Genomic DNA, 13,931 nt, shown 5'->3' on the forward strand with positions numbered 1-13,931 from the left:
AGAGTGTTCATTTCTGTTCCTCTCCTTCAGGGCTCTTGCACCAAACCCACGTCAGAGGCAGGAAGGGATTAAATGGTCAAAGGTGCTGAAAAGCCTGGAAAGGTGGGGAAGGTAGCTAAGAGGGAGCTGTTGAAACAGGTGGTAGAGTCTTTGGTCCCACTGATTCAGGAGGTGATGATTTCCCAGGGACAACGGGTACCTCCCTGGGATTAGGGGTCCTTAGACTCCTGATTGGTGCCGGGGGTTCCCACTGACCACTGGCCAGAACACCAAGCTTCTTCAGCCCATGTGGGAGCCAGATAAAGAGCTCTTGAATTATTTTATGAGTCTAAGTAAGGCCAATCAGACCAAAGAGATGTGATTCCTGGGCCATATTCAAGAGATGAGCACATGGAAAAGGACCGTGAACCAAGCAGGGTCCCCACCCTGAGTGTCTGGTGGGAGACAGGTATGTGAGGCTAAGGGTGGGCCTTTCCTTCAAGGCGCCCTCTCTCCAGATCTCATCGGTCAGCTGGGGAGCGGGTGGGCGCAGGGGCCCTCCTGGTGTAGGAGCTGCCCCAAGCAGGCTTGCTGGAGGAGGGAGTCCATGAAGGTGGTGTGAGCTGGGGGATGAGATGGGGAGGGGCTGACACTAGTTGGGGCCTGTGGTTTGCTTGGTGCTTCCTTCCGTGTTCTCTCTCATTTTTGCCTGTCTTCCCAAGCACCCCTGCAGCAGGACAACCAGCTTCATTTGGCAGATGAGGAAACAAGCCACAGGTCCCGCGGCCAGCAAGTGGCAGGGCCACCACTTGAAGGGGACTTGTTCCAGCCCACAGGGGCTCCAGCACATCATCTGGTAGCTGTGGGGAGTAAGTATGCCCCTCCCAGGCTTCCCTCCTATTCTTTTAACTTCCTTTTTTCAAAGTTTAGCATCGTTGTCCTTAACAGGATCAGAACTTTGGTCCATGCGTAATTGGGTATTTGCCGTAAAGCCCAATCTTAGTGAAGCCAGCTGTCCTGGGCCACCCAACCCACCAGGCTCCCAAGATTCTGTTGGGTCGTGGCCTTCAGATGTCTTTATCCCCTGAGTGACAGCCAGGAGACCCCTGCCAGTCCTCTTACCAACCACGGCTTTGCAATCGGCTCGTTCAAATGTAACACATTTCCCTTTGAGAGGTTTATTCTGTGAGCGTTGCACTTCTTAAGAGGTTTTTCTTGGAAGTTTTGTCATTTAAATTTAAAAATTAAGAAAAATCTAGCTGTGTGTGCTTTCTAACGTGTCCTAAACTAAGATTTGGATGTCGGGGTCCCGGACCTGCTCCTCCTGTGGTCCTCCCGGGCTCGGTAAATGACACCCCAGCTTCCCCGGGTGCTGAGCCCACACACCTGGAGGCAACACCTTGTTCCGCTCTCAAGTTCTCTCGCTCCCCAAAGCTCCACCTTCACAGTGAACCCCAAAGCCCGTCACGTGTGCCACCTCTGGCTCCGCCACTGCCCTCCCACTTCTGGCTGGCTTTGTGTCGCAGCCTCTGACGTCTTTTCTTCCCCGCAGTGATCCCACTCTTTGCTGGAATGATTCCTTTAAAACCAGAGTCCAGCCCGTCTCCGCACGCTCAGAGCCTGCTAGCAGTTTCCCATGGCAACCAGAATAACAAGGCCTGTCCTGCTCCGCTGCTCTGCGGCCTCACCCTGCACCCTGATCCATGCACCTGGCTCCGTGCTGCCCACACTCTCTGGGCTGCTGCTGTGCCAGGGCCTCTGCACTCACCGTTCCCTGTGGAGAACGCTCTCCCCAGATCTTTGCACGGCCCGTTCTCCGGATTCACGCAGGTGAACTAGTCTGAGGTCCCCGCTGACCCCACCGGAGAGGAAAGCCTCTCCCCACCATCCCCCAATCCAGGGTGCATCTCTCTTGGGTCCTTTGACCCGTGAACCTTTTCTTCATGTTGCTGTCACATGGGACATTCGCTGATGTAACTGCTTGGTTAGGGACCCGTCTCGCCAACAAGAACACAAGGGAGTGTGTACAGATCTCTGTCGCATCCCCCCAGCACCTGTGATCACGCAAGAGTTATCCAATGAATCAAGGACCACGGGCAGTTGCAAAGGGAGGAGATGGCCATTTCTGGTGGCCTCTCCATGCTGTCAGGGCGCTAGAGCTCCGTGTGCAAGGCAATTTATGAGCGTTAGCTCATTGGATTTCTGTAATGGCCTTGGGAGGTAGGTACTCATAATTCCATTTTACAAAGAAGGAATCCAAGGTTCAAAAAATCCAAGGGAGACCACACAGCGACGGGCAGAGCCAGTTTGGATGCCAAGTCAGCCTGACGTCTGAGACCAAGTGCCCCTCCCCGCCCCCCCAGTCCGTGCAACCTCCTGCTGCACCCTGCGCGCTGGCATTGCTCTGATGAGCCCCCCTCTGGCCTGGCTCAAATGGGTCAAATGGGTTCTCCGTAAGCGGGGGGCGGGGGTGGAGCGCGGACAGGGGCCCGCAGCTCCTTCTGCTAATGCGTTTACCTCCAGGCTGACTGGCCTCGGCTGAGCTGGCACAGAAGCGTCTCTGCTCCAAACCCAGCCTGCGGAGTGAGATGAAGCTGCTTCTTGGGAATCATTTAGCTCACGACTCTGTGTTCCATATTCATGATGAAATGCAAATTTCCATGTTCACGAGGGCAACTAGTAGCATGGTACTTGGAAAAGAATTCCAGCTGGTTAAGTTTAGGGTCCTGAACAAAGTCCAAACCAAGACTCTTTTCTGGCCAGGGCCGCAGCTTTTTCATCTGATGGTGAATGAGATTTTTTCTCTCTCCCGTGTGCCCTGGCCCTGGCTTCTCAATAATCTGTTCTTCTGCGCTGGCCAAGTGCCAACAGCCCTCGTTGGTTCCCCCCACCCCCTGCATGAGTATTCATTTCATCCCACTTTCTAGTGAGGCTGAGAGGCCTATCAATTTGGGTGACTGGGTAAGATGCGTGGGGATGTCCCAGCCTTGTTTTATCCCTTCCAGGATGGTTCTTCCTCCCAAAGCCCGGACTCCTGTGTTCTCTCTGGGAGCCTGCTTAAGAACAGGGCTCTAGAAAGTTCTCCCTTCCTATTTTTAGCTTCCTCCTCGGCTTGGGATTGGTGTACATGCTCACTCTCTGGTTTTCTCAGTTCACCTCCCTCCTGAGCTTCCAGGGTCCATGTGGCCCTCTCCCCTCTCCTTTCACCCACCATCTCACTCAACCCCTCTTGCTTTGGGATAATAGTGACACCAACACTGGACACTCACTGTGTGCCAGGCCCTGTCCTTAGTACTTCACAGGAATTAACTCACGGAATCTTCAAACAACCCTATGGGATGGACACTCACCACTTTATAAAGGAGGGGATGCAGGCTCAGAGAGGTTGACTCGCCCAAGGTCACAGAGCTAGGAAAGTGGAGAAGCTGGGACGTGGCCTGGCTTAGCTGGGCTGCTATTCTGCTGCCTGGCATTTAGTATTAACAGCAGGGACTTTGGGGGCAAAACAGGCCTAGGTGTACATGCTGGCCCTGCCCTTGCTAAGGAACCCTAGGCCAGTCAGTCCATCTCCCCGAGTCTCTCTTTTTCCATCCGTAAAATGGGCATGCATTTGTTCCTGACTCACTGGATAACTTTAAAAGATGATATGCTCAAGCAAGCTTCAGTCCTGTGCACACTGATGGACCCTCTGCAGTGCCACCACGCTTTTCCTGGGCTGCAGGCAAGGAGGGGGACCTTTGGGAAGGGAGGCAGCCACAGTCCCAGCTCTGGGGTCCTAGACTGATGGACTCCTCCTGGATCTCAGGCCAGCCCACCCAACCTCGTCCCAGAAGGCCCTTCATGTCCCTCCTCCATGTGATCATCTGTCTCCAAGACGGTTCCAGCTTCACGAGGGAACCTGGACCCCTCAAGCCCCAAAGGCAGCTCATTGCAAGGAGAAAAAGTAATTTTAGAGAAGCAGGGGGCTTCGGTTGTTTAATTGCTTCTCCTTCTGCAGGCATTCACAACACTCAACTCACACACACACGCGCGTGTGCTGCCCGCTCCCCTTTCCCTGGTACATACACTGTAAGGGGGCAGCCACCACCAAAGTCAACCCTCCACCCCGAAAGGAACCAAAGTCCGTTCAGAAAACAAACTCCAACACGTAGTCCAAAAGAAAGTAACAAAACAAAACAAAAAATCCCAAACTTTACTTGCATTTAGCCATTAATAAATAATTTACAGTATGTACACGCGGTGACACCCCACACAGGTCGCAGACATGGGACACAGTGAGGGGCCCCCACTTCCAAGCAGAACGTGATCAAACACAACCAAAATAAAGTGCTTCACTTTTTACTTCCAACATAGGGACCATCTAAAAACCAGCAGGGAGGGGCCGGGGCTGCGCCTCCCACCCACCTGCCCGCCTAGCCCACAGCTTGGCAGAGAGAGGGAACCTCTCGGAGGGGGAGGCAGGGACCAGTCCGCAGCCTCCCGGGCCAGTGTATGAGAGGTCCCTGGGCAACAGCAGAGGGGCGGTCGGGGATGTGGTGGGCGGGCGGGGACAGTGGGGCCTGCGGGGCTTCTGGGAGGATCGCCCTCTGGGGCACGGCCGCACCTTTAGGAGTGGAGCCCAGCTCGGTGCTGGTGCCCGGGGTTCTCTGAAACAGCAGCAGAGGTGGGACTGGTTCGGGGCTCCTCGGATGGGCAGCTTGGCTGACATGAGGTGGGAAAGTCTCCTGGCTGTGTGGCCACGGGGCTTAAGAGAAAGGCCTAGAAGGAGGAGATCCTGCCAGGGATGCTAAGGGCTGAGACACCTTCCAGGTCCTGCTCCTTTCCCCAGAATGCAGACCTGGGTGGACAGGGCAGGGAGCAGGGCTCTTGGGGGGCAGGTGAGGAGAAAGCAGAGGATCAGGGCAGGCCAGCTGGCCCTGTCCACTGAGTCTCCAGCCCGCACCCTGCGGCCTCAGCTCCCCTACTCACCGCCTCTTGCCACCTGCTGGGGAGGAAGGAACAGAAATCAAGGGGGTAGTTCTCTGTTTAGACATTTAGAAACAAAGACTCGACTTCCAAAGAACAGTGGGGACCGGGGGACAGGAGGATGGGCAGTGGGGGAAGGCGCCAGAGCAGGCATTGCCCAGAGCACGTGCCGACGACATGTGTCGTCCCCCACCTGCGGGGCCTGGTAACTGGGGCCTGAACCTGTGCCCAGCCAGGGCGCACACGGTGGTCTCTCCTTGGCTCGCAGGGAGGCCACAGGCGGGAAGGCACCAGGAGGGCACAACTTTTTGGCCAAAGGGTTACATTAGTTTTCTAAAGATGCCAAGCAGCACCCCGGGGGTGTCCTAAAGCCCAAGAGGAAAGGATGCCCTGCCTAGGGGTCCAGCCTTGAGGCTGCCTCGGGCCCCCCGGCTTTGTGTGTGCGAGTGTGTATGAGTGTGTGTGCGTGGGGTGGGCGCAGGTGGCCCGGGATGCACGTGCAGCAGTCAGCCGGGCCTGTTTCAGTGCATTGCAGGGGTGAGGGCAGGTCGACTCTGCCCACGCCCAGTGTCTCTGTTGGGGTGAGGGTTTAGGCCTGAGGGGCTCTGATTTGCACATTCACACGGCGGGGCGGGCGGAGAGGCGCAGCTCTCTCTCTGCACAGCTCTATGTCACAAACGTCACAGCACCAGTCACCACAACCTTGTCCCGGGCCCCAGGGGAGGGGAGGGAATGTCCCACGCCCCCAGCCCTTGCCAGCAGGCAGCCCAAGGCAGCTCGGAGGTACGCGGCCGCCGGAGCTCCTGACCCCTGCAGGGACTACGGGGCCACCGGGAGGCCACCGGCCCTCGTGCAGCCGCCGACCACTTCGGGGACGCCTCGCTCTCGGTCTAGGCGGCCTCCAGGAGCACAGGGAACAGGGACAGGAGTAGAAGGCTGCCGAGGAGGGGCCAGGGGGCCGGGGGCAGCCCTGCGGCAGCCGCCCGGCCCGGCGGCTCCCGAGTCCTCTCGTACAGGTGCAGCTTGTCCTTGTTGGAGTGGAGCATCTTGACGTCCTCCAGGGCGTAGTAGGCGGCCAGCGTGAAGTTCACGTCTCCTGTGGTGAGCAGGTCGAAGACGCAGGCCTGGTAGTAGAGGTCCTCCACGGGCAGCTTCTCCTTGCACTTGGCCACGGCCGTCTCGTATGGGAAGGTGTCGGGGGCTGAGGGGGCGGGGCTGGCGGCTGGTAGCCTGCGGGCGCCAGGGCCCTCGGCGCTGGCTCGGAAGGCCTGGAAGTCGATCTGCTGGTTGAGGGGGCAGCCCCTCAGGCAGAGGTAGAGGCCCTGGCTGTCCCGGTCTTCCACGGCGTTGACCACCTCCTCGGGCATGCGGACCGCGAAAGTCAGGTAGCCACCCACCTGGCGGACCACGATGGTGGTGCCGATGTACTTGGCCTGGATCTCCACGTGCTGGCCCGACACCTTCTCGGTGATCTTCAGGCTGTTGGCCCCGTGCTTGTCGCCGCCGTTCTTGGAGCCGTCGGCGAAGGCGGCAGGGAGCTCGTCCATCTCGGCCTGGTACACCTTCTGGTCCACGCACTCCTGGAAGTTCTTGAAGATGATGGTGAGCTGCGGGGCAAGGGGGCAAAGAGAGGGGGTGAGGCGGTGCCGGGAACTGTGGAGGGGACAAGGCCCAGCCCCATACTTACAATGCTCTGGACTGAGCGGAGGGATGGCAAGAGCCCCCAGGATGTCCCAGACCGCCCCTTCCCCACTGTGGTCACTGTTGAGTGCCACCTGCCCTATTATGCATTTAATATTTTTCTTTAAAACAATTTGCATTTTTGCTTAAAAATTTTTTTGACTTAGAAAGGGAACTTTATACTCCTCTCCTAAATAGAAAACCAGCTCATTTACTATATACAGAGAGGAACCATAAAAAGAAAAGCATGGCTAATTAAAAATGAAAGGTCGTTGTCCACTGTAGTAGGCTGAAGAATGGCCTCCAAGACATCAGGCGCTAATCCCTGGAACCTGTAAATGTTACCTTATATGACAAATGGGATCTTGCAGTTGGGATTAGGTTAAGGATACTGAGGTGGAGAAATTATTCCTGGTGGGCCCTAAATGTAATCACGTGTGTCCTCATAAGATGGAGGCAGAGGGAGACCTGACGGCAGAAGAGAAGGCGGGGTTTCCACAGAGGCAGAGACCAGAGGGATGTGGCCACAAGTTGAAGGATGCTGGCCACCAGCAGAGGCCTGGAAGAAGCAACGAACAGACTCTCCCCTGAAGCCTCCAGAAGGATTGGTCCTGCTGACACCTTGATGCTAGCCCCTTGAGACTCATTTCAGACTTTTCGCCTTCAGAGGTATGAGAAATAATTTGTTTGTTTGAATCACTTAGTTTGTGGTACTTGTTACAGCAGCAATAGGAAACGAATATGGACCACACGCCACAGGCTGAACATGACAGCAGGTAGAAGAGACTGATGTTCCAAGAAAGAACGGGCAGGCAAAATCCATGCAGGCCGGCAGGCAGAGGTCAGCAGAGGCCACCGCAGCAGGGCTGCCCTGAGGGGTCTCCCAGCCAGGCCTTGGCAGTAGCAGGAGGAAGAGGGAGGGGAGGGAGGTGCCAGTCAGCAAAAGGGAGAGGGGGGCTCCAGGTTAACGGGCAGCCCTGGCCAGGGGAGCAGCGAGGCGCATTTCTGCTGGAGCCTGCAGCCGGGATGAGGGGCTGCGCTGAGCTACTGGAGAAGCAGAGGGCTAAGCGGCTCCATCACTGTCCTCCTGAGAACCACAGACACAGGCACACTCGCTGCATTTATTACTTCTGGGCCTGTGCGGTGCTACAGGGAAGGTGACATTACCTCGGATTTATAGACGAGGAAATTCAGGTTCAGAAAGTAAAGTGACTTGCCCAAGGTCATACAGCCAGCAAGAGGCAGAGCTGGGATTAGGCCCTTGGTTTCCAGCAAGAGGCAGAGCTGGGATTAGGCTCTTGGTTTCCAGTCCCTGGGCATTTTTGGTCAAAAAGTCACAGGGTGGGGGGCCTGGGAGAAGGACAGGAGACAAACAGTCCGGGGAGTGATGTGTTTCCCCTGTCACCCTGGGTGAGATGTCTGGCTGTTCTTTCCTCCGTAACCCTAACCAGGAAGATGGGGTGGAGACATGAGTGAAACTGGGAAACTCGCCCCCGCGCCGTTCCTCCTGGACTCTCAGCCTGAAGCCAGGGAGGGAGGCGGGGCGATGGGGGCAAGATGGTGCCCAGGCCTCTTGGGACCTCCCGCTAAAAGCAACCCCCCCCCCGCCTGGCCCCAACCTCTTCACGGCCCCCAGCCACCATTCCCAGGCCCTGTCCCCTCATCCCTGCCACCAAGCCTGGAGAAGAAGGGCCTCACCAGCTGGGGTCCACACCTCCTCATAACGTCTGTAGGCCGAAGGGGCTCTAGCAAAGGGTGGGGGGCTGCTGACATGTATGGTCGGCCGTGGCTGAATTCTCTGCCTGGGCACCCCGGGGAGACGTGGCAGTTGAGGCGCATGAAGATGGCCTGGACAGCTCTTGGGGTTGAGGGTAATGCGGCAAAGCACTAGGGGAATTTCTGGCTGAACAGTGGGTGTATGACAAAGGCGAGGCCCCAGACCTGCTAGAAACCAAAGAGGAAACCCAAAGCAGCTCTGATGGGGAAGGGAAGGCGGGGAGAGCTGCCGCAGGACCTCAGCTCAGGCAGGAGGGTCAGGGAGAGGCCGGCTAAGACAGGCGGGGGCGGGGTGCGGAGGTGCCGGTGGGGCACAGGCCAGGGAGTGTGTCTGTCTGCAGTTCCGGGGTGGCTGGGGACACAGCCAGGAGGGGGAAGCTGGCAGGGGGTGGCCTTGGCTGGGGGCCCCAGGAGCAGGTGCTGAGAGGCCTGAGGACTGGAGAGGGGCAGCCTAGGGGCTTCAGAAAGTTCTAGAGCAAACCCACAAAGTCGCAAGAGCTGGGCTGGAGGTGTCGCCGGCTCTGTTTCACGGCTGCTCTGCGCGTCCCCTCACGCCAGTGTAAAGCTCAGGGGTGACCAGGCAGGGAGTGTACAAGGAGGGAACACAGAGAAGACCCCAGCCCTTCTCACCCCGTTCTTGAGAGATGTAAGGATGAGAGGAAGTCCGAGAGGGGCAGGCCACAGTTTGACTTTTGGGAACTCCGGGGCACCTGGGCCTTCCTGGGTCCCTTCCTCCGTCAGAAACATTAAAAACTACACTTGTGGCTGAGATTGGGATTGACATATACACGCTACTATATATAAAACAGATGATTAATAAGGACCTACTGTGTAGCACACGGAACTCAATACTCCGTAATGACCTATATGGAAAAAGAATCTAAAAAAGAGTGGATATATGTATAACTGACTCACTTTGCTGTACACCTGAACCTAACACAACATTGTAAATCAACTATATGCCAGCAAAAATTCTTTTAAAAAAAGACGCTACATTTTGGGACTGCATTGGTGTAAAGACTAATATAGTCTAGGTTGGATCATGTTGGTTTTTTCCTTCTGACTTTAAAAGGAAGGAAAGCCTTCTCGTGGGCCCTAGAAGTCTTGGGGCCAAGGCACCGCGCCTGTGGGGCCTGACGGGTGTGCAGGGGGCACTCTGTGCGGTCTTCATGGGACACGAGGAGGGGCTGGTGCTCTGAGGTCGAGAGCCGGAGGCCCTGCCAGAGGCCACAGCGGGCTACAGCGGGAGGCCCGCGTGCACAGCTCCCTGAGCCCGGGGCTCTGCTTCCCCGTCTCCTCCCTGGAGGTCACAGGCTGGTCCCGGGACGTGGCTCTTCTGCTTCACTGTGGGATGTCCAAGGTGGCTGCAGCCCCTGCATCCTGCCCCTAGCCCCAAGCATCATCGAACCCCATGAAACTGCCGCTCTTCCACTGCCCAGACCTATTAAAGTGGCGACTTCACAGGGATCCACCTCCTGCTGCTTCCTCTCTCCATCCTAGGCTCCTGCCTTGATGAGGAGGCCGCCTGCCTGCCTGCCTGCCTGTGGGGGGCCGGGAGGTGGGCCAGCCGGGGTGGTCTAGGCAGTGGGTGGTCCTGCCATGGGGGGAGGGGCGTGCAAGGAGGGGCTCTGGTGTCCCTGCCTGGTGTGCAGGGCCACACAGACACATAGACACTGGGGGCGGGGGAGTAGGGGGGTGGCTTTCCCTGTGCCATCAGCCTCCCTGGAACAGGAAAGGCTGGTTTCGCTCTAACCGCCATCTCTTGCGGAGACAGTCTCCTGGAAGGCTGACAGGCTGCTTGACTCTTCTTGGCACCGGTGCTAGGGCCTCAACCACAAGGAACAGCATGAAGGGGGCCTGTTGAGAGCCGGGCGGCTCACTGCCCACACAGCCGCAGGCGTGGCTGCCACTCCTGCCTCTGCTGCCCCCCTTCCCCCAGGGGCTCGTGCCCTCTCCACCACTGGGCACAGGGCAGAGCCCGAGTGTCATCAGAACTATTCATGGAGCGCCAACTGTGTGCCAGGCTTGGGGCTGGGGGCTGTGTCCACATGAGGGGAGGAAACAGCCCAAGACCCCTGTCCTCACGGTGCTCACACTGTGGGGGTGGAAGGTGATGTCACAGACTAAGCTGATGAAGGATGCCGTGTGATGGTATGCAAGTGCAACGGGGAACCTGCAAGAGGGCTTCCGTGGGGGGAGGCACCGAGACCCGAGTTCCTCTCCTCCCTGAGGCTCAACACGGGGTGCCACCAGCGCAGCCAGAAAGAGAAAGAGCAGGGGGTGGGCATGGGAGGCAGTCCCACGGGAACAGGAAGTTGAAATGTCAGCTTGGGCTGGAAAACACTAGATCTCGACCCTCCACAAGAACAGAGGGCTAGGCAGGGTTGGATAATGAGAGTGCCGTGCTCCTGGGCAAGGCACCACGGCTGAGGGGAGCGGGAAATCACAAAAGCCCAGGTCCCACCACCTCGGGGATAAAAGCCCACACTCTGCCTGGCTCTGATGCTGCCCACTCCCGTCCTGTCCTTCGGGGGCAAGCTCAGGGCAAGGGCAGGCAGGAGGCCTTCCCCAGCGCTCTGTGTAGAGCCAGTCCCCCGCCCCAAGACCCTCAGCATCCTGCTGCCCCAGCACCCATCACCAGCATCCCGTGGCTGATCTCTGTGCTCCACTATTAGCCTGGGAGCTGCTGAGACGGAGGCGTCGCCGAGCACAGAGGCTGGCACAGAAGAGCTGTTTGGTCAGTGTTTTCTGAATCAGCGAAGGAGCAAACACACCTGAGTAATGGAGGCCCAAGAGAACAGGCCGAGGCAGGCCGAGGGCACTGGTGAACCAGCCACCGATGTCTCTCACTCGGGTACCATGAGACCCCAGTCGGCCCTGAGGCCTGAGACTGGCTGGGCCACAGACACGGAGCCTGTCACTGCCCGGCCTCCAGCAGAGCCTTGTGCTGCCTCCTGGCTGATGAGGAGATAAGAGAAGGCTGCTAAAGCTCTTCACCTGCTGGCAAGATCAAGGTGGCCCTAGGTCACCGCAGAAATGGGCTGGCTTGATCAAGGGGCTCTGCTGCAGAGCCCCAGACCCTTCTGGAAGCTTCATGCTGGGACAGGAAGGGAGGAGCTCCCATGCCTGCTTGGGCAGTTCTGCTGGCCACAGCGCCCAGCAGTGAGCCTGAAACAGAGTAAGCATTTGAAAAATGTGGGCTAAGTGAATGGATGGAATACAAGAACAAATGAATGAATGAATGAATGAATGAATGAATAAGCCATTTGGTTTGTGGACGGCCTCGCTGAGCTCAGGGTCCTACTGTGTGCCAACAGAGAGCCGAGGGTGGTATCCAGGGGTTCTAAGCCCAGGCACCTCACCCCGGCCTGCAGGACCCACTAGTATGTGACCCAAAGGCTCTTTCTCTAGCTTTCACTCCCAGTCAAAGGGGCCAGCAAGCCCCCCTTGCTGGTCACTAACCAAAATTCCTCCCAGGTCTGTTATCACATCTGATGCTTACACCACCCTGGTCAGGAGGGGTAGGCCTCCTGAGGTCCACAGCCCTCTCACACCCTCAGAACTCCTGTGCGCCCCCTGCCAGCTTGGGACAGGGAGGCGGGGTCCCCTTCCACAGTGTGTTTGCTGCTGGATTTAGAAGCCGCAGCCTCAGGCTCCAGGCATTCATTTATCTTGGCTCTAGGGAAGGAGGCGGGTAGGTGAAGGGGCTGCAGAGAAGGCGGCCGGCACCTTGATTCAGGCCCCCCTTCGTCTGTGGAGGGCTGAGAGGGGGGAGGGGGAGGAGGGAGCCCTGGCCGCAATTTGCTGCCCACTAGGCTTCATGGCCTGGTGCCAAAGGCCTGTAAGAGCATCCATGGGGCTAAGGCCTGCTTGTTTCCTACCCAGCAGCTGGTCCCAGGAAGAGACCCCTGTGGGCATGCAAGGGCCACCGGAGCAGAGGGAGGTGGCAGGAATTTTCCTGGCTGCCAGGTCACCTCAGTGCCCTCCTCTGGGGCATGGAGGGACGAGAAGGAACAGAAACGCCCTTGTGGGCCAGCCTGGCACTGCCCCACACACTGCCTTGCAACGTGCTCTTCCTGGGAAAACAGACCCGCTGCCAAACCGGAAACCCCAGGGGCTCTGGTGGCCCAGGCCCCGGCGAGGTAGAGGTGTCCCCGCGGCCTGGACTCTGGTCATCCACCAGCCTCCTGGACCGGAGACCACGTTCTCCGACTGAGTCTGAATGTGAGCTCATGGGAGACTCTCCTGGAAAAACGGGAGGGAGAGTCTGGAGTGGACAGGAATGTCCCGTTGCCTGGGCCGCGGGCCACATCATGGCCGCCTCTGGCTGTGGCTCCGCGAGCAGGACTTGAGTCCTGCCACCCAGACACTGAAGCCTCCTTGGGTCAGAAGATGATTGGCTCTCGGTGGCCTCCGGGGCTCCAGATGGGAACCTCCTCTCCTGGCAGTGAGAACACGCTGGGCTCTGGAGTCCCCTGGCTCCGGTGAAATCCCAGCTTGGTTCCCAGCCGAATGCACTTTGGGTGGGGAGGCCACTTTCCCTCTTAGAGCCTCAGGTTCTGGATGCGTTAAATGGAGCTGCCCTGGACAGACGGGCTGCATGGGTGGCCCTGGGGGTGCTCAGTGGGCTGATGCCCTGTCCTCACTTGTTCCATCTTCCCTGTGCCCAGACACCACGGCCCTCTCTGCTCTGAGGCTGCAGCCTTACTGTGTTGGTGTGGGACAGAGACAAAGGGCAGGATGGTACCCTGCAGCCCCGACTGGCCCCAGCAGCATCCAGCAGCCGTGGCCTCCAACCAGTGTCCTCAACGCCCTCCATGCCCCAGAATCACTGGGGGCTTTAAAAAAAGAACACATCTGACCCCCACCCAGAGATGTCGTGTCAGAGCGGCCTGGGGGGCCCAGAACCACTATCTTCTAAAATCCGCTCGGTTCGTAAATGTGCAGCCACAATGAGAACCCCTGGGCAGGACCGTCACCTCCAGGAGGCTGTTGGGTCCGCTTGTCTGGGGCGGGGTTTGACTCCCACTGGACAGTAAGCTCCGTGATGATAACGACAGAAACATACCTGCATAGAGGCTCCTCTTTATTGGGATTTGACACTGGAGTTCTACGAAAATATAGTTTGGGGCAAGAGAAGACTATCCCAGAAGTTTGAAACTGAATGCTCTGGGAGTGTTTTTAAACTTTCTGGACTATTAAGCCTAGTAAGAAATACATCTTACTTACAGCTAGACCCAATGTGCACGCACATGAACAAACGCACACAACAGAAACTAAGTTTCCTAACCGTTTACTCTTGCACTTGGAAAGCATTCACAAACTGCCTTAATATAGGCTAGGTTTGGCTATCCTGTTCTACCCTGCGCCCCCCAACCCAGACCCACCCCCAAACTATGCCTGTGTGCTAGCTTCTGACACCAGAATGCTGATTTCAAAGACGCCTAGTGGACGGTGTACAGCAGCAGTTTGAGAAACACCGCACTCTGGGCAAAGGGCAGAGGTGGCTCCAGGATGGCTCACCTGATGAC

At 57.6% G+C, this 13,931-nt stretch overlaps 1 protein-coding gene across 1 annotated transcript in view; it reads right to left on the bottom strand.

The window, feature by feature from the left end:
• Positions 1–4,172: 4,172 nt before the first annotated feature.
• RGMA (repulsive guidance molecule BMP co-receptor a) overlaps positions 4,173–13,931 on the bottom strand; it is a 44,245-nt gene continuing 34,486 nt past the window's right edge. Inside the window, exon 4 of the mRNA XM_061181796.1 lies at positions 4,173–6,551. Coding sequence (XP_061037779.1) covers positions 5,835–6,551 — 717 coding nt within the window. The 3' untranslated portion in view covers positions 4,173–5,834. The remainder of the gene's footprint in view (positions 6,552–13,931) is intronic.

Source organism: Eubalaena glacialis, chromosome 2, assembly GCF_028564815.1.
Source record: "Eubalaena glacialis isolate mEubGla1 chromosome 2, mEubGla1.1.hap2.+ XY, whole genome shotgun sequence".
NCBI lineage: Eukaryota > Metazoa > Chordata > Mammalia > Artiodactyla > Balaenidae > Eubalaena > Eubalaena glacialis.